The sequence below is a fragment of the Danio rerio genome, chromosome 18 (genome assembly GCF_052040795.2).
Source record: "Danio rerio strain M-AB ecotype USA chromosome 18, GRCz13ab, whole genome shotgun sequence".
Classification (NCBI taxonomy): domain Eukaryota; kingdom Metazoa; phylum Chordata; class Actinopteri; order Cypriniformes; family Danionidae; genus Danio; species Danio rerio.
This window is the reverse complement of record NC_141038.1, coordinates 44,844,536-44,871,926: the sequence shown is the minus strand read 5'-3', so window position 1 is coordinate 44,871,926 and position 27,391 is coordinate 44,844,536. Positions and strand designations below refer to the sequence as shown.

Sequence of the window (27,391 nt, the reverse complement as noted above, 5' to 3'; positions counted from 1 at the left end):
ACATTAAAACAACACTGCTTCACAAATTTAGTAAGAATTCTCTTTTAAATGAGTAATATTTTACAAAATATTTGTTAAATAATAAATAATTGTTTACCTTTTTTTAAATTGTCTTGTCAGTTTCAGTGCATTTATACTAACTAGACTGCATTCTTACTTCTGTTATTTCATTTCTCAGTACTGAGTTGCTGCTGGAAGGACATCTGCTGTGTAAAACATATGCCGGAATAAATGGCGGTTCATTCCATGGCGAAAGACAATGAATGAATGTCATTTTATAGTATTTAATGTCATTAACCAATATATATATGAAAGAAAATGACAATGCAGACAGAAGATGATTAAAATTCAAGATGCACTATAAGTTATCATGCGTTTCTCTGCAGTTCTACATTGTGTTGTTTTTGCACTAATAGTAAGAGAAGAAAAGAGAACAGAACGTTCACGGGTCTGTCTGTCATGGTTCCTCATCCTGCTGATCGTTGCATTTATTTTTCTGTGTTTAGCAGGGCCCATTACTTGAATTCTTAACATTTCCACAAATAAGTGAATTCCATAGAGGCGGCCAAAGGAAACACAAGCCCCGAACACTGGCATGTTTCTCTCTCGATCTCTCTCCTAATACGCACATTTGTCATGCCCCGGTATTGTAATAAAGAAATAAATGTAGCTTATCGAATTCAGCTCCATCCATAGATCCGCTGACCACCACAACCACTGACCGCCATTGTCATCTTACAACTGGAGCAAAACAAAGTCAGCAGGATACTCTCACTTTCAGGCTTTTGATCAACGAACGAGATGTGTTCCTGTTTACGGTAAGCAGGTCGAGTATAAAGAATCATTTGATGGTTTTTGCAGGGACAGTCATCTAGGATACAAACGCTCTCATTTGTTTTTGTGGTTTGACTGTTTACTTCTGTTAAAAATATTCCAGGATGCTTAAATAAACTTTGACTTGATCTAAAAATAATAGTGAATCCTTGGAACAACTGTATTTTTATATATTCTGGCTATATTTGTGTTTATTTGTTTATCTTTTTTGCTTTATTAGTGGGTAATGCAGTGGCGCAGTGGGTAGTGCTGTCGCCTCACCACAAGAAGGTCGCTGGTTCGAGTCTCGGCTGGGTCAGTTGGCGTTTCTGTGTGGAGTTTGCATGTTCTCCCTGCATACGCGTGGGTTTCCTCTGGGTGCTCCGGTTTTCCCCACAGTCCACAGACATGCGGTACAGGTGAATTGGGTAGGCTAAATTGTCCGTAGTGTATGAGTGTGTATGGATGTTTCCCAGAGATAGGTTGCAGCTTTAAGGGCATCCGCTGTGTAAAAGGTATGCTGGATAAGTTAGCAGTTCATTCTGCTGTGGCGACCCCAGATTAATAAATGGACTAAGCTGAAATAAATAAATGAAAGAATTCTGTACACATTTGCTTAATGTCTACACTACACACATTATGAAGTAAGCAACGGTGCACAGCCATTTTCAGATCTCTCCAGTGATGTTCAATAGGATTTAGCTCTGGGCTCTGGCTGGGCCACTAAAGGACATTCACAGAGTTGTTGTGAAGCCACTCCGTTGATATTTTGGCAGTTTGGCGCACACAGATGCTGATCTGGGATCAGTTTATTGTACGGAGCACGTCTGTAAGTCAGTGCTTATACATGCGTTCACTGGTTCAGAGGTTGCATATGAAAGGCGACGATCGACGCACAGATTTAATGTAAAGAAAGTGGGATAGAATGATAAAATATGGGAGAATTTCGGCAAAAACAGGAGGGTTTACGTGAGTGAAGTAAACAGGATGTGTTTGTGGAGAAACAGATTTGCGAGAGAACGCAAAACATCTTTGCAAGGGAACACAAAACTTTGTGAGGGAATGCAAAAACTTAGAAATATATATTTTACGCCCATCCATTTTTTCTTTCGCCCATTTTTTTTATCACCCAACAAATTTTTTTCTCCTCCACTACGTCCCTTCCGGGGTTCCGTACTTTATAAAACTTGTTAAACATAAAAAAGTTTAAGTAGTAAAAATATTTTAATCCCAGTTTATTTGCAAAAGAAAGTTCTGTGGACATGAGTATACATGTCATTATAGAAACATGGCACCTGTCAATCAATACGGTAGTGGGGAAAGTCGCACTCATACTGTACGTCAAGGTGTGGTGGGCCTCAAAATCACTAAGATTTGGGTCAATTTTAACATCGGGAAATTAAAAAAAAGAGATTGATTTGTTTCTATCACTCCAATATGACAGTGGACACACTTTACCTACACACAGTTCTGTCCAAACAGCTTACAAAAGTTAATTTTTCTAAATAAACCAAATGAAATTAAACATTATTCAATTTGTTTGATTTCAGCCCATATAATTTGCAACCACTTATCTTAAAAATGTAGTAAAAATCCAGAGAATCATTGTTTCAGTGAAATGTTAAAATGCTTAAAGGGCCATGACACCCCCCACTTTCGGTTAAAGTCTACTTCAAGATTTTTGGAAAGATGCATGATTAATGGCCGTGGAGCTCCGCGAGCATCGGGCAGGAGTGGGCGTGGCCAGCAGGGGAGACCGTGAGCGAACGAAGCTAGCTCACAAAATGAGACAAATCGTGAGGAGACGCATGAGTTTATAGTTTACAAAGTTAAAATGCAAAGAAGTGAACAGTGATTTAATGCCCTGCTACATTTGTTATTCGTAATTTCATATACACATAACCACAATTTATATCATTATAAAGATAAGTGTGTTCATGTAAACCCTATAAATGAGGACTTCTCCCTCAATCCCCGTATCCAGCAGACTCAGTGCAGCAGGTCTCCTGACCTGTCTATTTTAACCGTTAGCCCTGCTGGTAATCTGGAGGATTTAGGCAAACACAGCAGCACAGTGATGTGTCTGAATGTGAACGAACTCCTGATAAAAGACAGCGTCCGCCATTCTCTAATTCTCGTACTGCTCTCCCGACAAAAATGCTAGCAGCACACACATTTGCTGTATGATCGGCCCTGACAAGATCGCGGGAGAAAACATGCAACAAACCCCGTGGATCATGGAAACAAACGCATATGTGCCTTCATGAACGGCTAAATAATGTGTCCGTGCCGTGGGTCCGTGACGTGTCTCACAGCTCGGGCTTGACTCTGGCAGGTCTCATGAATAATTAAGCAGCCGGCTCTTCTCATAGGATAAGAAACTCCGCTATGAATAATAATGAGAAACCGACACGTCATCATTGCACTTGCAGTACTGCGCTACGTCGCCGATTTTGATCCCGCCCCAAAAATCATTTTAAACCCGGAAGCTAAAATTAGATGACAAAAGCTCAAAATTATCCAGTTTTCCCCACAATTAAAGCTGACAGGTGCTAACATCGTCTTAACTGATGCTCAACACACACAAATCTGTTAATTGAAAAAAAAAAGTTCTCCAGGGTGTCCTGAACCTTTAAAAAGTTAAAATATAATGTTGTTTTATATAAAGTCTATTTTTCGCAAGAGCTATTTCTTATTTGTACAAACTACTGAATGCATAAATGCTGTAAAAGCTATTTTTCAGGGACAAATTGGTCCCGCTGGTGTGCTCTATGATATACTGGAGCTATGGGGGGGCTGCCCTAAAAATGTTGTTCTGGACCCCACGTCTTTAAGTGAGGACTCTAATGGGAATATTTTCCGCAAACCTCAAACAATAATTACACGCTGCTGCATGCTGTCAGACCTTACACAGAGATATCATTACATGTGCAAATTTACTTAAAACAAACTGCAATTTCCCGCTTATGTGGTCCAGAGGTTTGGCTCAAGCATTAGTGTTAGGAGGAGAGGGAGGGAAAAAAAAAGATGGATGGAAAGTGAAAAATGAATATGGTTATTCAGCTTGATTTAACAGTAATAGTAATAGGAAAAGTAAAGAATACCAATGTTAACATGTAAATATGAGTAAGAAGATTAGAGAAATGATAGCTGTCAGGAAAGAGTATCAGATATTGAGATGATCATACAACACTTACTGCGTTCCTTTTCATTGATGTCATTTGGTAAGTTGGTACAGTGATGGTCTGGAAACGTCCATTAGTATCGCTGCTGTCATCTGTCTCTCTGATATAAATTTATTTCCTTTTCTAACAGTATGATTTATTGTGCCGTTATTAGATTTAACACACTGTAATATATCTTCTCGGACTGTCACTCATATATTTCTCCTCCTGTCTCCTACTTTCAGTTGAAGAGAAAAAAAAATGTTGCTTATGCAGTATGTAAGCACATGAGAAAGCTGCATACGCTCTTGAAAAAGAAAGAAAAAAGTGGGTCCTTAAAGATAATCCCATGTCATACCTCAAAGGCAGTCATTACTTTTAAAACGTTTAACCATGGATATTTTAAAGAGGAGTTTTAAAATTTGTTTAAAAAAACAATTACTTATTATGACCTTTAGTATTTGAAAGTTAAAAAAGTTTTAAAGTGTCCTCTAGCTTGGGTGAAAATAATAATGTTATGTTGTGTTGAGTTTGGGAAGGGTCATTTGGCATTTCTGTGTGGAGTTTGCATGTTCTCCCTGTGTTCGCGTGGGTTTCCCCCAGGTGCTCCGGTTTCCCATGCAGTCCAAAGACATGCGGTACAGGTGAAATGGATGAACTAAATTGGCCACAGTGTATGAGTGTGTGTGGATGTGAGAGTGTATGGGTGTTTCCCAGTAATTGGCTGTGGCTAAAAGAGCACCCGCTGCATATAACATATACCGGAATAGTTGGCAGTTCATTTCGCTGTGGCGACTATTGATAAATAAGGGACAAAGCCGAAGGAAAAAGAATGAATGAATGAATCTGTTGAGTTTGTCGACAAAACCATATATGGCTGGTTACTAATCAAACTGGAGGTTTGTTTAAAGTTTAGGCATGGACCAATGTTTTTTATTTTATTTAAAATTCAAAGTAGTTGAATTTAAAATAAATGTATTCATTCATTCATTCATTTTTTTTTACTTAGTCCTTTTATTAACCTGGGGTCGCCACAGCAGAATGGACCGCCAACTTATCCAGCTTATGTTTTACGCAGCGGATGCCCTTCCAGCTGCAAACCATCACTGGGAAATCCATACACACTCATTAACACACATACGGCCAATTTAGCTTATCAAATTCACCTATAGAGCATGTCTTTGGACTGTAGGGGAAACCCATGCGAACACGGGGAGAACATGCAAACTCCACACAGAAATACCAACTGACCCAGTTGAGGCTCGAACCAGTGATCTACTTGCTGTGAGGCAATTGTGCTACCCACTGCGCCACCGTGATGTTTAAAAACTAAGCCAAAGTTTTTGGTTTAGCCTTAGGTATAAGGTTCTTAAAGCGATAGTTTACCAAAAAATTTAAATGAACTCATTATTTACTCGCCACTAAATGGTTTCAAACCTTTATAATTTCCTTTATTCTGCTGAGCCCAAAAGAAGATGTTTTGAAAAAAAGCAGAAATCTTTTAAACACTGACTTCCATACTGTATTAGGGAAAAACTATAGAAAGTCAATGGTTACAGGTAATAAGTTTTCTTCAAAACATCTTTTTTTGTTCAACAGAAAAAAAACAATCAAGCAGGATTAAAAAAGTGTGAAAGTTATGACAGAATTTTCAGTTTTGTGTGAATGATCACTTTAAGTTTGATGTAATGGTATTTTAGTCTACATAATTGTCGGGTTGGCGATGCAGTGGCACAGGTACAGTTTGCATGTTCTCCCTGCGTTCGTGTGGGTTTCCTCCGGGTGCTCCGGATTCCCTCACAGTCCAAAGACGTGGTACAGGTGAATTGGGTAGGCTAAATTGTCCGTAGTGTATGACTGTGTGTGTGTGTGGATGTTTCCCAGAGATGGTTTGCGGCTGGAAGGGCATCTGCTGCGTAAAAATGTGCTGGATAAGTTGGTGGTTCATTCCACTGTGGGGACCCCGGATTAATAAAGGGACTAAGCCGACAAGAAAATGAATGAATGAATGAATTGTCGGGTTCTTCACTTAAAGTATAGGGGATTATTTTTCAGATGCTTTATCATTATTCAGTTATATCATTATTCAGTTTGTCTCATTGCTTAACAAAATAGGACATATTCTACTCAATAAGAACTGCTGGATTATATATCCCCTATCAAAAAGCACACTTGGATTCAATGTATTTGGTTTATCTTAATTTTTCCCCTTCAGGATTGTTTTTATTGTCTTGCTGTCTATGTGAGCGCCATGTGGTTTGCTGGTCCGGCATGAGTTCGTAATGCCGTTCGCATGTCCAGACTCCCATGTGCCTATTGAAAATGCCTTGCCGATGAGACCTATGTTTAGAGCTGCTGTAAGTTAATATCTTAGTCATATTTTTAGGTTTCTCTGACATGTGGTCATCATTGGCTTTACACTTTCATTGCTCCAGCTTTCTGTCTGTTTCTTTTGGCCTGAGTTTGACCTTTGGCATTCAAATGAAAGGAGACCCATCGCAATTTAGTTGTTTATGTGTTGTAGAACATGTGAAAAGTATGACGTTGCTATTGTTCATGTCAACTGAAATGTGATAACACTAAATACAACACTAATATAAACAGATGAAAAGACACACGCACAAAAAAATGGCATTGAAGAACTTTGCACTGTCAAGGGCTCAACCACACACACACACACACATTTGTTTTTGTGAAAAGTGGGGACATTACATAGGTTTCCATTCATTTTATACTGTCCATACCGTATATTATATTGCCCTCACCCCTCCCTACCCTTAAACCCAACCATCACAGGAGACTGTGTTCAGCTTTACTCTCTGATTAAACTCATTCTGTAGGATTTATAAGCATTTTGAGAAATGAGGACGTCACCAATGTCCTTATATTTCACCTCCTTTTTGTAATAACTGTGTCATACCCATGTCATTATACAGATTTGTGTCCTGATATGTCACAAAACACAAACACACACACACAGTACCCAGATGTCTCTCTGCATCTGTCTTGACAGTAGTGTATTTATCTCATGGCCAGTGATGTTCCCTATTCTGCTCAACAGTTTCTTTTTGTCAGCTTTGTCATATTTCCAGACCAAATCATAGAAGGGACTTTCTATTGGCTTCATTTGTTTAATAATAAATTATTTTTAATACCCTACCCGAACTACAGAAACATATTTCTATGTTTAGATTTATTTATTGAATCATTCATTCACTCCTTCATTCCTTTTCCTTCGACTTAATCGCTTATTTATCGGGGGTCACCACAGCGGAATGACTCTCACAACGTGTACACACTACAGGAATAGGCACTAAAATGAAGGGCTTTTGCAGCAGAGAAATGTTTTCATAGTTCCTAGAACTATTTGTGGTAGTTTCCACGTTTTTTTTTTTTTTACATTTTTGCACTACAGGAGGTGGGAAAGATTTTAGTTGCTAGAGCACCTTTTAGAGAAACTAAAATAGTCCCTCTTTAATCTCACCCAACCCAATAGGAACTACCAGTAAAGTAAATAATTACAAATACTTACATGACTGTAATTCAGTAGTTTTTCTCAGGAATTTTAATTTACTGAGTAGTTTTATAAATGTGTACTTTTACTTTCCCTTGAGTACATTTTTAGTGCGGTATCCGTACTTTTACTCCACTATTTTCCTTAAACATGCAGTCAATACTTTATTTTTCTTGTCTATGGGAATTAAAAACATCAGTCCTGTAATTCCTGTCCAATCAAATCACATATCGAAGGTAAATCACATCATAATGAACCACCTCAAGACATGGTCGATTTATAATCACAGCAAACTGTTTGGAAGCATTAAAAGTGTCCAAGAAGATGTCTAAAAAATTACACGCATTGACCCAGAGACTGTTTAGATCCATGTCACTGATGAGAAGATGACGGATGTTTATTGTATGATGACTGTAATGGCCTTAAACAGCCAGCAGGCACAAGACGTCAACATGACATCAGATTGACGTTGTACCCTAACGTCATGGGGACATTGCATTTTGTTTGGAAATGAAAATCAGGTTGATGTCAGAACCCAACATCAGGCCGACATTAATGTCCAACGTCCAACCTAAAACCAATCAAATATCAACGTCTAATGATGTAACAGCTTGACGTTGTGTGAATGTACCCACTATGACGTCTATCAGACGTTGAATTTTGATTGCCATACCTGATAAAGAAATGTCAGTATTTGACGTCAATATGATGTTGGTTTAAGATGTCGGCTCGATGTTGGATTTTGGTCTTTCTAACGACCTAAAATCAACAATCAACGTCATTTGATTAGACACTGGTTAGACACTGAATTGTAGTCACTTGACATCACAACTTAAATCTAACCTAATATTAACGTCTTATGACATTGTGTCAAATATAGGCTATATTTATATTATCTATTATAGTTTTTAATATTATTATTTAAGATATTGTCAGAGAAGTGTCTTTAAGTGTTTGAAACAGGAAATATCTCATCATATAACATACAGCCAAAAATGTTATGGTTTATTAGATTAAAAATGTAATAAGTCTATTTTAGTATTTTGGTTATTGGTTGTAATTAGTGTACTAATATAAATCATATCAAAAAGCACAAAAGCAAGAGAGAACAGTGTCCTGAGAACGCGCAAGAAAATGTGTGTATGAGCAGTGCATATTTGAGTGTGAGAAAATTTGCAGTTTTATCCACAAATAGGAAAATGGGTGCACAAGCATGAGATTCACTTGCTCGTATTACATGAATGCAATCTTAACTTGTAATACTGCGCATACAACATTTGTCAGTGAAATAACACCATAGCGGAGCTGATGGAATTTTTGAGACTCGGGTGAATAGTTTGCGCGCCGCCGCATTTGATTTGATTTGATTTGATTTGAATATGATAATAATAATAATAATTCCTTACATTTATTTAGCTCCGCTTTACACAATGGGGGGGGGGGGGGATCGGGGGGGTATCTCCTCATCCACCACCAGTGTGCAGCATCCACCTGGATGACGCGATGACAGCCATTTTGCGCCAGACCACGCACCACACACTAGCTGATTGATAGAGAGGAGACAGAGATGAAGCCAATTGGAATATGGGGAGGGTTAGGAGGCCATGATGGACAGAGGCCAGTCGGCAGATTTGGCCAGGAGCCTGAGGTTAAACTCCTACTCTTTTTCAAAGGACATCCTGGGATTTTTAACGACCACAAAAAGTTGGGACCTCGGTTTAACGTCTCATCCGAAAGACAGTGCTCACTGAGCAGTATAGCGCCCCCGTCACTATACTGGGGCATTAGGACCCACACAGACCGCAGGTTGGGCACCCCCTGCTGGTCACACAAACACCACTTTTGGCAGCAACCTAGCTTTCCCATGTGGTCTCCCATCCAGATACTGACCGTGCACAGCCCTGCTTAACTTCAGAGGGCGACCATGTGAGAGCTGCAGAGAGCTAGCTGCCGGCAAGTTTGAAACAGTTTGAAGAGATTTTGTCTGAAACAGGTACATCTGTACCACTCCATGTGTGATCATATGGAGAACCAGATGACCAATAATTCTTGGCTAGAAATTGCAACAGCAGTGGGAAAGGAGGAAAGTTTTTGTAAAAGTTTGGAAAAACCTGAGAGATAAGTTTGTTAAAACAAAAAAAAGAGGCCTTCAAGAGCATTTTTAATGATATTAAAGATTCTCTTTTTATTCGTCTAATTTTACTGTCTTTCTTTTGACAGCCCCCTGTTTTTCAAAAAAAATATCTCTATGGCGAATACGTCAAGTATAAAAGCCTTGTCCATTCAGTAAGGTGCGCAATGTGGCCCAGGCGAAAGTATAAATCAGCATTTAAGATGTTTGCTTGTTTTTTCTGTAGTTCAATGGTGCATCTAACCTGCCTTTAGTACTTATAGGTCTTAAATTTAATACTTGAAGAAGGAAAAAAGGTCTAAAAAAGTCTTTAATTTGACATTATTATATCTGCAGAAACCCTGAAGAAAGTTGCAGGATATGATAAAGCAGTGGACCAGGTGAACCGGAGGGACTGGAGGATAATAAGGAACCCGGAACACAGAGGAACCATAGAACACACGACCAGAGGAGACTAGGAGGGAACCACATGAATAGGACAGACGCAGACATTGGAGATCACAGGGAATAGACAGGTAAGTATAACTGAAACGCTATGGTTTCACTGACTGACTTTCTGGGGAATGGAGAACCTGGCCTGGCAGTTACAGATACAGGTGAGAGTCAACTATTTACAGTACATACAGTACATCTTGTTTTGATGTCCTATAGGAGGGATCAAGCGTTAATTGGAGGAGCCAAATAACTAAATGCACTACAGAATGTTACGTTTACACACAACAACTACACTGCAAAAATGCTTTTCTTACTTAGATTTTTTTGTCTTGTTTCTAGTCCAAATATCTACAAATTCTTAAATCAATAAGCATCTTCTAGACAAGTAAAACATATTGTCTTGTTTTAGGAAATAATATGCCAAAATGAAGTGAGTTTTTCCTTAAAGAGCCCATATTATACATGAAATAGGGTCATATCTTGGTTGTAAGGGTCTCCAACAACAGTTTAATATGCATGCAAGGTCAAAAAACACTTTCATGGTCTTATAATCTGCATTTATTTTTACCTAATTATCCCAGCGACTCCTGTATGAATCGTTCAGGGATTCATTTGTTCCCAAACCCCTCCTTAGCGCGAAGCTAATCTGCGCTGATTGGACCAATGACAGTCTGTTGCGATTGGTCGACTGCCTTCAGTGAGAGAGTGAAATGCCAAACAGCTAATCAGCAATTTAAAAGTAATCACAGTTCATACACGCTCGATAGTGTAGGCGTGGATTTTAGCTGCCAGTGGGTCAATGTAAATACAGACTATGGACTTGAAAATACAGACGACTGACTATTTTATTGAACAAAAACTCCAAAAACAGTTGAGGAGATCTCCTTCTCACTCTGCTCTTTTCACAGACACACACACACACACACACATACGCACTTAACCCTGCTCCGGACGACAACGCGCGCGCACACACACACACACACACACAAACACACACACAAACACACACACCTCCGGACGACAGCGCGCGCACGCACACACAGACACACACACTAACGTTACTCCCCGTCCACGGAGCTCCGTTAACGCAGCACGCGTCGCGTTTTTAACGTGACTTTGCACACGATAAGAGAATATAGCCAGTTAACCTGATACAGTACACGCGGTTACAAGTAACAAATCACAACTAAATACATTTGCAAGCTAGAGTCAACGAGGCAACTTTAATCGCACGTACTTACACTTGAGAAATGGAGGAAGAAACCCATCCTGACGTCTATCAGTAAGTTACTCTTTACTGATCCTTCCTTTAACAAACGCTGATGAAGTATTCTTTGTAGCATGTAGCTTCCAGAAGTTTCCAGTAGTTTCCAACTGCTTGGCTATAATGCTGAGGTTTCATCTTTGGGTAGAGACTCAATATATCCATCTGCAGTGTGACTTCAATCGACCGGCATGTTTGTGTGTGTGTGTTTGTGGGTGTGTGTGTGTGTGTGTGTCTCGGTTTCTGCGTCAGAGGGCGGGGCCTCAGGTTTGAAATCTCCCGGGTTTGCGCGTGCACGTGAATAACTTGGTTTCGTTCGTACGTCATGGCGAAACACCTAATGAATCGGTATCAAGGCGACTCGTTTGAAGCACTATGAGTCGACTCTTTTATAGATGAATCAACCGTTTTTAACACTGTACACTAACAGATTTAAGCCTTAGCTGGATACTCCACTTCACTTAGAGCTGTGTTACACACTACATGGAGGGGAATTTTCAAAAACCCATAATATGGGCTCTTTAAAACAAGCAAAATAATCTTGTTTTTCTTTTTTTTTGTGATAAGATTATTTTGCTTACCCCATTGGCAGATTATTTTGCTTGTTTTAAGGAAAAACTCACTTCATTTTGGCATATTATTTCCTAAAACAAGACAATATGTTTTGCTTGTGTAGAAAATGCTTCTTGATTTGAGATCTTTTAGTTATTTGGACTAGAAACAAGACAAAAAATCTAAGTAAGAAAAGCATTTTTTGCAGTGTAAACAGTAAACACAACAGCTTTTAACAGCATAAATTCACTACTCTTTAGTACTCATGAAAGGGCTACTTTTTACTCATACTTTGAGTAATATTTACAACGGACACTTTTACTCTACTTGCACTACATTTTTAGGCACGTAATGGTACTTTTACTAGAGCAGGGATGGCCAACCCTGTTCCTGGAGAGCCACCTTCCTATCATATCAAACACACCAGCCTCTAATTATCACGTGGTGTTCAGGTCCTAATTAGTTGGTTCAGGTGTGTTTGATATGTGTAGCAACTGAAATCTGAAGGAAGGTGGCTCTCCAGGGTACACAAGGGTTGGCCACCCCTGTAGTAGAGTATGATTTTTCAGTACCAGTTACCCCCACCACTGTCAGTATGTAAGTATGGCGCACAAACGGTGCTTGAAAGTTTAATAAAATAAGTAAGTTTATGAAAATGCATACTTTTTGTTTATTTAGTAGTCCTTATTAGCATATGGTTAGTTTAAAAGAAGTTTACAATTAGACAAAACCATAAATTATTAAAATAACTCCCTGCAAAAGTCGTCATACCCTTTGTTTTTAAAACTGTGTGTGGTTACCTGACGATCTAGGAAAGTAGATTGGAGGGTTTGGCTCCCTTAAACTAACGCTTGATCCCTCCTATAGGACATCAAAACAAGATGTACTGTATAGGCAAGTTATAGTGAGAGATAGTTGACTCTCATCTGTATCCCTAACAGCCAGGCCAGGTTCTCCCCTCCACAGAAAGACAGTCAGTGAAACCATAGCATTTCAGTTATACTTACCTGTTCCCTGTGATCTCCAGTGTCATGTGGTTTCATGTGTATTCATGTGGTTCCCTCCGCTTCATCTGGTCCACTGCTTCATCATATCCTGCAACAGACTTTCTTCGTTCATATCAATTCCTCTTCATATCCACATAGACTGTTATTCATACTCACAGCTCACACTATTTTAAATAATATTATTAATAACTAAAACAGATAATATAAATAAAATGTTTGACCACCCTTATAATACTTCATACTGTAATTATATACTTTTCCTTCTATGCTAATGAAGGACTACTGAGACATTCCAAGCATGGGATGGGTCCTCCTGGTGAGGCAGAGTTCCTCACAGCTCCGATACACATCTCTGCCATTTGCTTAGAGTAACCATGTCCTCTTCACCATACACAATTCATCTACTTGTGTTTTTCTTTCAGATAACTTTGTCATGTTTGGTGTCATTTGACAGTTTATGACTTCAGTGTTGTAGTGATGAAATCAACAGAGACATTGATTAATTGTATTTCAATCTACAATATATTTGCTGAGTCATGACCTGAGGAGAGTATGTTAATGTTCTTCTCCCCCACTTTATCTCCTCAACTTTGCTCTTATGTTCATCTGGTTTTGGGGGTTGGTTTTCACTCATGTTTGACAATGCTTTGCTCAGGGTATAATAGGGAAAGGTAACTGTTGATCTGGGAGAATGGCTTTTACTCTGCATCTCCCGCACACCAGTGCATAGCCTCATATGCTAACAAAGGCAGTTTCACTGTCTTTGTTGCTCAGCAGTGCATATGTTGCAGATAATTTCTTTATACAGTATGTTAGTTTGTGTCATTCTAATGTCTGTATATTTGATCATGTAACTTAATAAACAACTTTGCCTGCTTTAAGACGTAGAGATTCTTTCTCTTTATCAATGATGATAACAACTTTAATGGAGTCAGATTAATTACAATGGAGTCAGATAAATAATGGATTTAAACACGCCATCCTTTAACTGCTTTTTGTTTATTATGATTATTGGTTCAGAATAGCAGCGTAAGCTTCAAGCCTTACAATACCATTGAGAAAGCGTAATAGCACCGAACTGTCTATGCTACAATATCTTCATGTAGCAGTCTAAAACAGGCAGATCTACAGCACCAATAGACACTTTAAATGATCACAAGACACTTTCCTCGTAAAATAGATGTTTATATTTCCCAACGCAATCTCCCGGCAATTCGTAACTTTTAGATTTAGTGGTTAATTTGTATGAATTCATATGATCTAATTCGTACAATTTAGTATGATTTGCTCATCACCCAATGACGGTTGGGGTTAGGGGTGGGATTACGTGCCACGCCTCCTTTTTTAAATTGTACATTTTCGTACGACTTACTTCATACGAATTAGCCACTAAACTGACAAAACGTAAAGTGAAGTTTATTCATAAACAAATTTCGAGAGGATTATGTGCTTATAATTGTTCACAGCTGTTCCAACTTTAGCTAATGACTAATTATCCTATCAGATGATCCTTAATTCACTATAAATAACCAGACTTTTCTCATCTCAATTTCTTTGTCTTGAAGAAACCCCCCACCCAACCCTACTTTCCCTCCTTTCAAATGGGCGACATGGTGGCCAGTGATTAGCGCTGTTGCCTCACAGCAAGAATGCCCCTGGTTTAACTCCCTTGCAAACCAGACAACATTTCTGTGTGCTCGTTCTCCCCGTAATTGCGTGGGTTTTCCCCGGGTCCTCCGGTTTACTCCCACAGTTCAAAAACAAGCACCCTAAACAATTAATCCAAAATATTTTAGCCAAACTCTGAGTACATCTTCTCAGCATCCATATTTGACACTTAGCTGCAAAGCAGGAGGGGGAGTCATCGAGATCTACCTGAGCTCAAACTCCCCTCTTGCATTGCAACGGGAGGGAGCCAAGGGCTCGAGGATCTTATAAGCTCAGGGCTCTCTCCCGGGACATCACGCCAAACAAGCTTTATTATCAATCATCAGCTAAGTTTGAACTTTTGAAATACTTATGTTTCCTCATGAGATCAGACTGATATTTCCATGTAGCCTAAATGTAAAGTACAAGTAGATGCATAGTTTATATTTTTAATTGACACCTGGTCACACATGGGAGTTAAACGTTTAAATAATATTATTTAATCTTCTGGGGTCATCCATTTATTGTTGCAAGAATAAAAACTTGTCACTAACCATTTATTTTATTTGAAAAATAGGTCATCTTTGAGAGAATCACACATCTGCTGAAATAACCAATCAGAAGTTTCTGTAGGTCTGAATATACTCAATATCCCTTAAAACACTGAAATACTAAAAAAGCCTGCTTAATAAATTAGATGTAGCTGAATTAACGATATCAATTTGGTTCAATGAAGCCCACCCTAAACTTCCAAAACTCAAGACAGCATTACTAAATTCTTAATATGCCTTATGTTTATTGTTTTGGTCATGCAGACTGATTTATGTAACGCTTGTGTCATGTTAAGAGTGGAGTTACCGTTAAAGCTCATTTCACCTGAACTCTTGGCTTTTTTGGCAGGCCCGCAGGTCTTTGTGCTGGGGGCTGATGTCAGAAGATTAAAGGGCAAATTATACAGTAGGTCTGTGGTTTGTAATGCATCCACCTAGAGATACAGATCTTTGACTGTATGAGTTTTAGGTATCTCAAATGAAACACTGTGGTGAGCTGGCCTGAAATAGCATGTCCTGCATGTGAATCTCGCATTATCTGTTATAAGACTGCAAGTGAAATAGGGACACTAAAAATCTACTCAATATTAAAGCATATTGTATAACTACAATTGTATAACTAGTATAGTCCCTGCAGAGACAGATGAACTTGATGACAGCTATTAAGGGTATAGGATTTTCTATGTTTTTACAGTACTTTATCTTGATTGATATTTGGAGTATGGCACTAGAGGCATGAATGCGGTCCCACTTTATATTAAGTGTCTTCAACTACCATGTACTTACATAAAAAAAAAAAAATACAATGTACTTACTGTGTTTATAATGTATTTGAGAACACTTGTGATGCTTTTGAGTTGGGATAGAGGCTGGGTTATGGACAGGTTTGGAGGCATGGGTAGGTTTAAGGATAGGTTAAGGTGTACGGGATGGTCAACAGTGTATTTACAAATGCAATTACAAAAGTTTATTACAGATGTATTTACATACATGTATTTAATCAAGCATAAGAACACAGTAAATACATGTATTTGCACAATAAGTACATTGTAACAAACTATTAATACCTATGTAAGTACATATTAGTTAAGGCCACTTTATATAAAGTGGGACCATGAATTCTAATCCTAACCTTATCCTAAAGACTTGATAAACATTATTAATTATCTCTATAACTCGCTAAGACAGTTTCACATTTATTTTATTGCATATGCAATTGCATTATGAAACCTTAATGTGCACTACCTGACAAAAGTCTTGTTATCCATGCCAGTTGTAAGTGCAACAAATAATAACTTAACTTCTGGTTGATCAAAGTGGCAGAAGGGAGATTTTTCTGATCAATCATCTGTTGAACTGCATCCCAATTATCACAAATACTACAGAACCTGCATGGACTCAAGATTCTCACAGAAATCAGTCAAGTTTGATGAAGGAAAATCATGGTTTAGGGGTTACATTCAGTATGGGGGCATGCGAGAGATCTGCAGAGTGGATGGCAACAACATCAGTCTGAGGTATCAAGACATTTGTGCTGCCCATTACATTACAAACCACAGGACTGAACAAATTCTTCAGCAGGATAGCGCTCCTTCTCATACTTCAGCCTCCACATCAAAGTTCCTGAAAGCAATGAAGGTCAAAGTGCTCCAGGATTGGCCAGCCCAGTCACCAGTATGAACATTATTGAGCATGTATGGGGCACGATGTAGGAGAATCTTGATGTAACTTTTTTTTGTTAAGTGACAAGACTTTTGTCCAAGACAGGTGTGACAGACAAAGGAGACATCCAAAACATGCAGTGTTGGTGGTCCTAAGAAACATGGTGGAGAAACACTGCACTAGATCTACACTCTTTAATGTTGCAAATTTGAAATATATGTTATTTAAGGTATGTTTTGTTGTACGTTTCATATACATATCCTCTAAAAACTAAACCCTTCCCCAAACCCAACCAATAGTGTTTTCAAAAGCAAATAGAAAAGTGCACTGCAAGCATGCATTTTTATCTTGCTTTTTTCTCTAGGACTGTTCTTCAGTTGACACAAGTCTGCTCTTCATCCCAAGTACAACACGTACAAGGTGAGCTACCGAGCAAACTGACCATACCAGAAAAGTTGTCCATATGTAAATAGACAAATGCATTCAATTACAAATCATAAACACTGTTCAGTTGTTTCGTGGTAAGAACTGCACAAAAATAATCCTTTATTCCTCGATAATATGTCCCTGTAAATATCATTCATGTAAAAAGGGACAAAAGTTGTTGCCATAGACCATTGCATTCATTATTTTAACTTAGAAACTGCAGTCAAAAACATAGATGATTTTGTAGTTTCACATTAATGTATAGGCACAAGTACAACACTTTCAAGATGATTTACCAAGCAAATTAACCACACCAGAAAAGTGGTTTATATGGAGATAGACAATTGTTTCGACACTGTTAAGCTGTTTTGGGGTAACTGCACAAAAACAAAGCTTTATTCCTCATTAATATGTCCCTGTAAATATCTTTAATGTATAAAGGAACAAAAGTTGTTGCCATACTGCTCTATTGCGTTTATTATTTTAACTTAGAAACTGTAGTCGAAAACATTAAGGTTTGTTTTTGCAGTTTTACACTAATGTAAGCACAAGTACAACATTTACAAGGTGAGCTACCGAGCAAACTGACCACATCAGAAAAGTGGTCTATGTGGAGATAGACAATTGTATAGACACAGTTAAGCTGTTTTTTGGTAACAGCACAAAAATAATCCTTCATTCCTCAAAAATTTGTACCTGTAAATATCATTAATGTAAAAAAGAACAAAAGTTTGTGCCATACTGCACTATTGCGTTCATTATTTTAACTTACAGACTGCAGTCGAAAACATTTGGGTATGTTTTTGTAGTTTTACCTAATTATAGGCACAAGCACAACATCTACAAGGTGAGCTACCGAGCAAACTGACCACACCAGAAAAGTGGTCTATATGGAGAATAGACAATTGTATAGACACTGTTAAGCTATTTTGTGGTAACTGCACAAAATAATCCTTTATTCCTTGATAATGTGTCTCTGTAAATATTAATAATGTAAAAACGAACAAAAGTTGTTGCCATACAGCACTATTCCATTCATTATTTTAACTTAGAAACTGCAAGTTAGAAACTGTCGAAAACATTACGGTATGTTGATGCGGTTTTACATAATGTAGTCTAAAGCACGTATTACCAATTAGTCTGTGTTGTTCTATGGTTCTACGGTCTGTCTTCCTCTGACTCTGTATTTATTCGTTACTATGGTTTGTATTTTTAGTTACTGGTTTTATTGATGGTCTGTCTTCCGCAAAGGAAATCATTGTGAAATGGATTCTTTCAACTAGAGTGCTATAAGTATATACCATAAATTTAAGTCATTCTTTAAAAAAAACTATTAAGAGAAATCAAAAGATGGTTGTAATCGTGTCCTTAATTCTATCATAAATGAGGTAAAATATATGAACTCATCCAGTTATTCTACAAATAGCATGTACTGCAGAAATAATGAGTAGCTGCTTAGTTTATGCTATCCAAAATGCAGCCAAGGAATCGCAGTGTTGTGAGATGAGGCGAGGCCGTTCATCACATGCTCCAGGCAGTAGGCCCGAAGACCCACAGGGAGAGAAACACATTCAGAACTCAGCACTCATTTACAGCAGCTCTCCTGTTTACACACGGCAGCAGCTACACGGCAAATCGATCTCATTTTAGCACTCACACAGTCTCTTAACTTATGATACAGAACGAATAGCTGTCAGCCAAAGAAAAACAGAAAAAAGGTCAGGATGGTTGTTAGGCTAATGGGAAACACTTTAGATTATTGCACACAATTTACACAGTAAATACACTAAATTTGAACATATTTTTTGTAATAATAGTGTACTTATACAGTATCCTTAAGTATAAGTGAACACTATGAACGTTTTGAGAAAACAAGCGAGTAACAAAGCACAGTAAAATTATCAATATAACTACATACTATTAGGTCCATAAATATTTGGACATTGAAACAATTCTAACAGTTTTGGCTCTATACACCAACACAATGAATTTAAAATGAAACAAACAAGATGTGCTTTAACTGCAGACTGTCAGCTTTAATTTGAGAGAATTTACATTCAAATCAGGTGAACGGTGTAGAAATTACAACATAGCTGCATATGTGCCACCCACTTGTTAAGGAACCAAAATTAAATGGACAATTGGTATCTAAGCTGTTCAATGGCTAGGTGTGTTATTCCCTCATTATACCAATTACAATGAGCACATATAAGGTCCAGAGTTCATTTCAAGTTCGTTTCAGAGTTCATTTGCATTTAGAATAAAAAAAATAAAAAATAAAAAACATCAGAGAGATAGCAAAACAACTATTTGGAACATTCTTAAGAAAGAAAGAACGCACCAGTGAGCTCAGCAACCTCAGAAGACCACAGAAACAACTGTGGTGGACAACTGAACAACTCTTTCTCTGGTGAAGAAAACACACTTCACAAGCCTCTCATATGGAGAATAAACATGAATTGCTCAGGTGGGATTTTTTCACCTGACACTTTAACAGAGTGTAAACCTTGATGGTTCTGTACAGGCCTGGATTGGCTAATCGGGAGGACCGGGAGAATTCCCGGTGGGCCGGTCCGTTTTTTGGCCGCGAGGGCCGGTGTCCCTAGCTCCAGAATCTGTCGCTCTCAGCAGTCACACTTTTTAAAAATAATTTATTTATTTACTTGACCACAGCCTTCTTATTCATTATTTTACCGCAGTTCTGCTCTATTTATCTATTTTTTCGTAGCCTCGTGAGCAAGATGGAGCCTACAGGTTAATGATGATATACCTAGATAAGTCACCATTCAATGTACAGCTGTTGTGGTACAGTGGTTAGCACGTTAAGTTACGAACGCCATGAGTTGAGCAATGAGTTCTGAACGCTATCCCGGGTTCGGTCCTCGTCAGAGAAACTTTTTTTTTTCTTTTTTTTTGTTAAGACATATAATGCTGTAAGGGTTGTTGAACATTATAAGTTCTAAAACAGCTGTTTTCTCAAAAAAGACGTGATAGTGTAATTAGAAACTGAATTGGAAATGACTTTATTTTAATATAGTCAGTGGTGAACTGAGGTGGGCCGGTCTACGGCTTGAAACTCCAGGGCTGAAAAAGAGTCCCACTCCGGCCCTGGTTCTGTAGGTCTCGTCCATTAAATCAGATCTTTAATTAGTATTTTCTATTGAATTGGATTTTCTTTTTCTGAAACCATTTGATAATTTCCTTGGCTTTTTTTGGATCATTGTCTTGCTGAAATGCCCACCCTAGTTTCATCTTCATTATCCTGCTAATGTAGATGTTGGACCGAAGCAGCTAATATTCATTTGCAATGATGAAGTGTAGAGGGTTGCTGAAGAACTACTGAAAGATTTCAGCTGCTGTCTGGGCTTTCACTGTCTTTCTACACCTCCCTTTCTTCGTGCGTTCAATACTTTTTCCATGCATCATTTCAATTTATTATGTATAACTTCATTTGTAAACTAATTAGATTAGATTTTCTTTTGCACATTTTTAATTCTTTAGTTGTTACCAACATCCAGGGAAAATTTCAAGTCAAGAAATATGTTTTCTGAGAAAAATGGTGACATGTTTAATACTTATTTTCCCTGCTGTATGGCATCCATACAAAGACCCACACATAAACATACATATTCTGTACACCCCTATAAATTAAATATTTCATAAATGCAATATATTTCATAATATTGCAAATGGCTGTTTACATATTTTTAAATTTCCAATGGTTAAAAAAGATATGTTTTTGTGCACATGTTTTTGCATACAGAATATTGCCATATTGGATTATATTTACCCTGTAACTACAAGATACAATGAGTTAATGTCTAATAACTAATCTCTTATGTCTTTGCCATGATGACAGTATACATAATATATGTTTTTAATTATTTTGCAAGATACTACTACTTAACTAAAAGTGCAATTTAAGTGGAAAGATGAGGAGGGATCCTTAAGGGGGCTAATAATATTGACTTTAGCTATTTTTAAAATTTACATGTTTTTAATCTGGACAAACTAAAAGAAATGCTGTTAATATTTTTTTCTTGCCTTGTATTTTTTATTTTATTTCTGTATTTTTTTGCTGTAAATCAGTGGTGATCACCTGGATGACTTTTTTTCTTGCATTGCTACCTGACACATGTAGCCTGAAAGTGCAGCACAACAGCGATGTATGTGCAGATGAATTTATGACAGTCCCAATCCAAAGTAAGCCTGTGCATGGTGCGTCGGTAATGTGGTAATTAGACGTTGGGTTCAGGAGTCCATAATTTTGCGGTCATCAGTTTGTCACAGAATCAACCACACCACTTCCACAAGTCAAAGCTCAAGGCTTTGTGATAAATGATTACCCCTAAATATATTCACTAGTGTTTGCTTGCTATTAAATTGAGTTTTTAATAAAAGTTGATAGTGATATGTCATTTTTAAAGTCAAAAACAAAAATCCAACCTGTTTATTCTACCCAGTTACATTTTAGTTGTGCTTGGTTTTTGTTCTGTGGACATCATTGCAACATAGGCTAATTCTGAAAACGTAGACCTATGTTCATTTCTGAAGATCGCGAATTATGTAGCCAGAGGAATGTATGGCTGTCTTTAAAATGAATGCTATAACATTGTTCATTTTTGCACTTACTAGTTGACCGCTTAACTCCATATGAATGGCTTTTCTGCTGTTACCAGTTTGTCCAATGGGTCATTGTGTACGTTGGAGAGTTTAAGATGCAGTGCAGAGTTGACAGTAACAACGGGATTCGAGTCCGGTGAAAAATGGTCCCAGAAAGCAGGTAAGACAAAAACAAAAGCCAAAAAATAAACAAGTTAATAACAGGGTAAGAATGTGATAAAATCTGAAAACAAAAAAATCAAGCTGGCTTTTCGTTTTCTGGATTGCTATCCAACACGTTGTGGTGAACGGGTCAATTGGTGCTTTTTAAAACACTATAGGTTGGGTTTAGGGAACGGGGGGGGGGGGGGGAGACACTCCAGCAACATTTAAGTTTAAGATAATTGTTACCAACATGAACTAATGAACTGTTAATGTTTAATTTTGTCATGACTTTACTTGGAGGGGCCCCATCACCATTAACTCACCCCTAATGAACTCCTGTGTTTAAACTGTTGATGTTGACAGAACGCTTTTTCATTGTTATTCAGTGTAAACGCACTAGATGGACATGCATAAGGAGTTCATGAGTAGTTTAGAATGGGTTAATGATGATGTGTCCCTCCAAGTAAAGTCCCAATATAATTATACATTAATTTATCATGTGTTCATGATGGTTAAATTTATCAAAAATGAATCCCGATTTACTCATTTGTTGATAATAATGTTTAGTTTACATTTTAATTAATCATTATTCATGTACTGTTATTGTAAAGTGCTACCAATAATATGTATACTTACAAACACTTATTAACATAACTTTAAAGAAATATGTTGTACAAAACTAATTCCTAATCTATATTGCTCTACAGTAGCACTCAAAATGCAATGTAAAATGGCTGCATTTGCTGTTTAGACAGTCACTCTTCACACTTATGCTAAATAGACTAAATAAGGGCACTTTATATTCTCACTCTGTCAGTGCAGTCAGTATGTTTGGAGTCTTGCTCTTCCTTCACACATGACATATCTTGTTTTCTGAGTTCTGATTGGCATCACTCAGTAATGTGGAAGTCTGATAACTGCGCCTCTGCAGAAACGCATGCAGTCAGACAAGTCTGATAGCTCAAGTCACCCATCAGAGACGATGCTATCATGATGAGATGTCTATCCAGCCTTTTGGAAGCTCCAAGCGTTTTCGTACACCATTTTCAACCCGTTGTTTTCTATTCACACGAAGGCCACTAAATGTTTTTATCACATTTGGTTTCTGTTCCACGGTCTTTTAGGCCCCATTTACACTAATGCGTTTTAGTTTGAAAACGCTTAAGTTTTGCTACGGTTACGCCATCCGTCCACACCACGCCGGAGTTTTCAAGCGCCAAAAAAGGAGCATTTTTGAAACGCTGGAGAGGCCGTTTTAATTCTAAAATGCTGCTGCTCTCAGTGTGGATGAGGGAAAACGGAGACATCTGAAAACAGAGGCGGGGCTGCTGAGATTCGCTACCTGATTGGGGCTTTTGTGTCATTGCGTATCCTTCCCTCATTTATCACATGACAATAACACATGGCTTTAACACTACCGGAAGACAGCAGACCAGCCTTCACTGTAAACAACAACATGGAGACAGAAATGGAAGCGTTGTTTGCACTATTGTCTGTTTTAGGCGCCATTGTGCAGTTATTCATTCGAATATATATTTATTCGTGCAGTTATTCACTCGACCTCGTCGTCTGTCCACAAAAATACCTCTCTTGCTTTCTTTGCCATTGCGCTCATTGTTCAACCGCTGTTTGTTGACTAACAATAACCAAATGCCGAGGGAGACACATGCTTTCTGTTTATACTAGAACACGCATGCCCAGAGTGCGCGAATGGTCACGTGATATACGTTTTTGGTGGCGTAGTGTGGACGGAGATATGTCCAGAAACGCTAGTGTGGACGCGGATCGTTTTTGATCTAAAACGCCATTTTAAAACTAAAACACATTAGTGTAAACGGGGCCTTAGTGTGTGTTTTCTTGTTTGTTATGGGTTTTATTTGGTTCATTGATTGTGTTCACCTGTGCCTTGTTTGGTTACTCATCATATTAAGTTTTAGTTTCTTTAACGTGTTGTGTAACAGTATTAAATTTACTGTTACCAGCGGTTAAATATACATTTCTGTTTGTTTGATTTATTTTGTTAGATGCAATTCTAAAAGTAAATTTGCAGTAAATTCAGTATAATATTAATTTAATATGAACCCAAAATTTACGTATCTAAGTTCAAAAGTAGATACAATTTGAATTTTAATTAGCTTATTATTCAATTATATTTTTTAGTGTTAAAGTTGATTTTTCAGTTTAAAATTATTTTAAAATTAATAAACTGCAATTACAAATCACATTCAAGTGTATTTTAATTTATTATAAATGTGATCCTTACATTCAACACAACACATTAACCTTATTTCAAAGACAAAATATGTTATGAATAACTATCTTATGTAAAACTATCTGACTCCATCTTCAGTATGGCAATAAATGTCACATAAAGTATTCAACCTCTTATTTGTAGCTTTTAACACTGAACAAAGCATATAATCGGCACCTGAGTTGATTATTGTCATAGTAGTTTATGCTCGTCACCTACTCGATCCCAGCTAATCCCCTCACCGACCAGCAGAGGTGCCGTTCGCCAGAATTCTGTACTGTATTTACTTCATTCCCCACAAGCCCTCTCGGTTCTCTGATTGCCGGTCACCTTCTCCAGTCACACAGTGCAAAGTCTTGATTTGCTCTGCACTCAATTCTAAGCGTTTCCCACACTCTCTGACTGTTATCTGTTATTTGTTGCCGACTTGGACTGTTTGCCTGACTTTAGATTCTCTGCTGCCTGGCCCGACTCTGTACTGTTAACCGTTGTGATTCTATGCCGCCTACTCTGACCATTGCCTGTCTCATTGTTTATGCATTGTTGCTGCCTGCCTACGACCCCTTGCTTGTTGTCATCCAACTTTGAGTGAGTGTTGTCAGGGTTTACTGTCTGCTGCTGATCAACCCTATGTTTGTCTATCTATCGTCACTTTAAATGGCCATGAAACCCCCTCTTTCGGTTCAAGTCTACCTCAAAATTTTTTCAAAAATTTTAGATGGGCGTAGAGCTCTGCGAGCTGAGAGAAGAGTGGGCATGGCCGACAAAGAAGGGGAAAAAAAGGGGAGTGAACAACTGTTGTCATTTGGCTTACAAAATGAGACAAATCTTGAGACCATGATTTTATAGTTTACAAATATAAAATGAAAAGAAATAAACAGTAATTTAATGTCCTGCTACATTTGTTATTCGTAATTGCACATAACCACAGTTTGTTTTATCATTATAAAGATAATCGTGTTTATTTAAACACTATAAAAGAGGAGAACTTCTGTCCTCCTCAGCCCCCTGGTCTGAATGCAGACATAGTGTATAGCAGTACAGCACGTCTCTTTACTAATACAAGCATTAACCCGGCCGGTAATCTAAAGGATTTTAAACATAGGCGAACACAGCAGCACGGATACAGGCAATGTGTCTGAATAGTAACAAACTCAACTGATAAAAGACAAAGTTCGCCATTCTCTAATTCTCGTACTACTCTCCCGACAAAAATGCTTGCTGCAAACCAACAGCTTTGCTGTATCGGCCTTGATAGCACCGCAGAAAAAAACATGCAACAAACCCTGTGGATCATGGAAAAAAACATTTACAACCCTTGCCGTGTAGACACAAATTCGCCCAATCATTTGGTCTCAATCTTTTTGCCTTCGGAAAGAACATGCTCTCATGAATAATTAAGAAGCAAAAATATCTCATAGATACAAAAACTCCGCTATGAATAATAATGAGAAACCGACACGTCATCAGTCCACTTGCAGATTTCCTTTACGTCACCAATTTTGATCCCGCTCTCAAAATTTATTTTAAACCCGGAAGAAGAAATTAGCTGAAAAAAACTCAAAATTATCCAGTTTTCCCCACAATTAAAGCTAACAGGGGCTGACGTTGTCCTATATGATTCTCAACACACACAAATCTGTTGAAATTTTTTTTAAAAAGTACTCCGGGGTGTCCTGAACCTTTAATAAACCTGTTGTAAATGGATCCTTCTTCGTCTGACCCATCATTACAATGTTGCTGTTCAGCCATGACATCGCAGAAATAGAAAAATTACTCTTCAAAAACTCCTTTTAACATTGAAAATATAAAATTAACACGTGTTTGAGTGTCACGATGCATGTATTGTAGATATGACAGAGTATCAAAACCCCTGATATGTAAAAATACTATAAAATATGTTTTCTGTTTAAAGCAGATGTTAAAACTAATATTTTTAAAAGAATTCCACAACAGAACTGTACATACAGTATATCGCTTGTGGAGACCCGTGACTCAACCAAACATAACTCAAATTGAGCAAAACCACAGTCCCTGTAATATTATTTTGTATTATGTAACACCTGGCTGAGGTGGTGATGTTGACCTTGCTATTGAACTCTCGATTGCCCGAATCGCAGCTCTGAAAACATTTAACAGGATGTTTTGCTATTCAGTTTCTGTCAGGTATACTACTGCGTTTCCGTTCCCTTCTTCCGTCTCTTTTCTTCACCACACTCTCTTTCTTTCTCATTTTAATCCACTACCTGTCTTATTGTCTCCTCCTTTGTACCTCTTCTTCTTTGCTCTAGGAAGTCTGCTTTGGTTCCTGCAAAACAAACTGGCAGACACACCTTATCTGTGCTTTTATCTGCTCGATCTGTTTTTCCTGAGCGAGGATGAGGGCCTTGTGTCATGTTTAGTAGAGTGTGGTTATGAATGAGGAGAGCAGGTCTGAATCGGTCTGCTTTTCAACGCTTGAACTCCTCTACAGGACTCGCTCACAAATGACCTGTTCTTCTCCGAGCGGTGACATAATTACTAACAGATTTCACTGCATAGCACTGCAGAGGTCAAGCTCTGAGCTGAATAAAAGAGACTTTTGATACATGTTTTGTTTAGTGGAGGTGAAGTTTAGGATGAGGGGGATGTGGGTTTCCCTAGTTTTTTTTATCCATCATTCATTATTTGATATTTTTTTAAAGATGCTAATGGAAACTTAAGCTCTTTATATAGTTTATTATTTCATTTGACAGTAAATTTCTCAAATAATTACAAAGAACCAATTGATAAGCAATTTTGCATTGAAAAGACAAAATTTGTTGTCAAATGTATTCCAATTATCTTTGTTTTAATTTTATTTGTGTAGACCAATTCTCACCTTTAACTAGTTGCTTATTAGCTTGCTTTCTATCTTACTAATATTAATTGTTTGGACTAGGCTTACAAAAAGCAGCACCTATCATTATAATAAACCTTTCCATGAGGCAAAATAATGAAGAGCGTGCCTGATTTAAGCAACCTAAGCTCATTCTGAAAATGTATCCCTATATACATTTCTGGAGAGGACCAAATATGTCCGTTTTTACTTTCTTGAATACACCAGAGGCTTTCTGAGATCTTAAAGATCACTTGCGAGTGCCATTCACGCCTGCTGTTCTCGCGTAAATCCACCAGAGGTCGCTGTTGACTGACTGATTAACTGACTGACCAATCAACTGACCCACC

At 37.9% G+C, this 27,391-nt stretch overlaps 2 protein-coding genes across 2 annotated transcripts in view; both read left to right on the top strand.

The window, feature by feature from the left end:
• The window catches only part of grk7b (G protein-coupled receptor kinase 7b), an 845,646-nt gene that overhangs the window by 30,800 nt on the left and 787,455 nt on the right, over window positions 1-27,391 (top strand). The window lies entirely within an intron of this gene.
• LOC147839812 (uncharacterized) lies at window positions 693-23,557 on the top strand. The gene is made up of 6 exons (XM_087293396.1): window positions 693-818; window positions 9,959-10,218; window positions 15,428-15,484; window positions 16,842-16,969; window positions 17,105-17,160; window positions 21,846-23,557. Exons 2-6 carry the CDS (start codon window positions 10,158-10,160, stop codon window positions 21,976-21,978), a joined length of 435 nt encoding a protein of 144 aa, XP_087149522.1. The 5' UTR covers window positions 693-818; window positions 9,959-10,157; the 3' UTR covers window positions 21,979-23,557.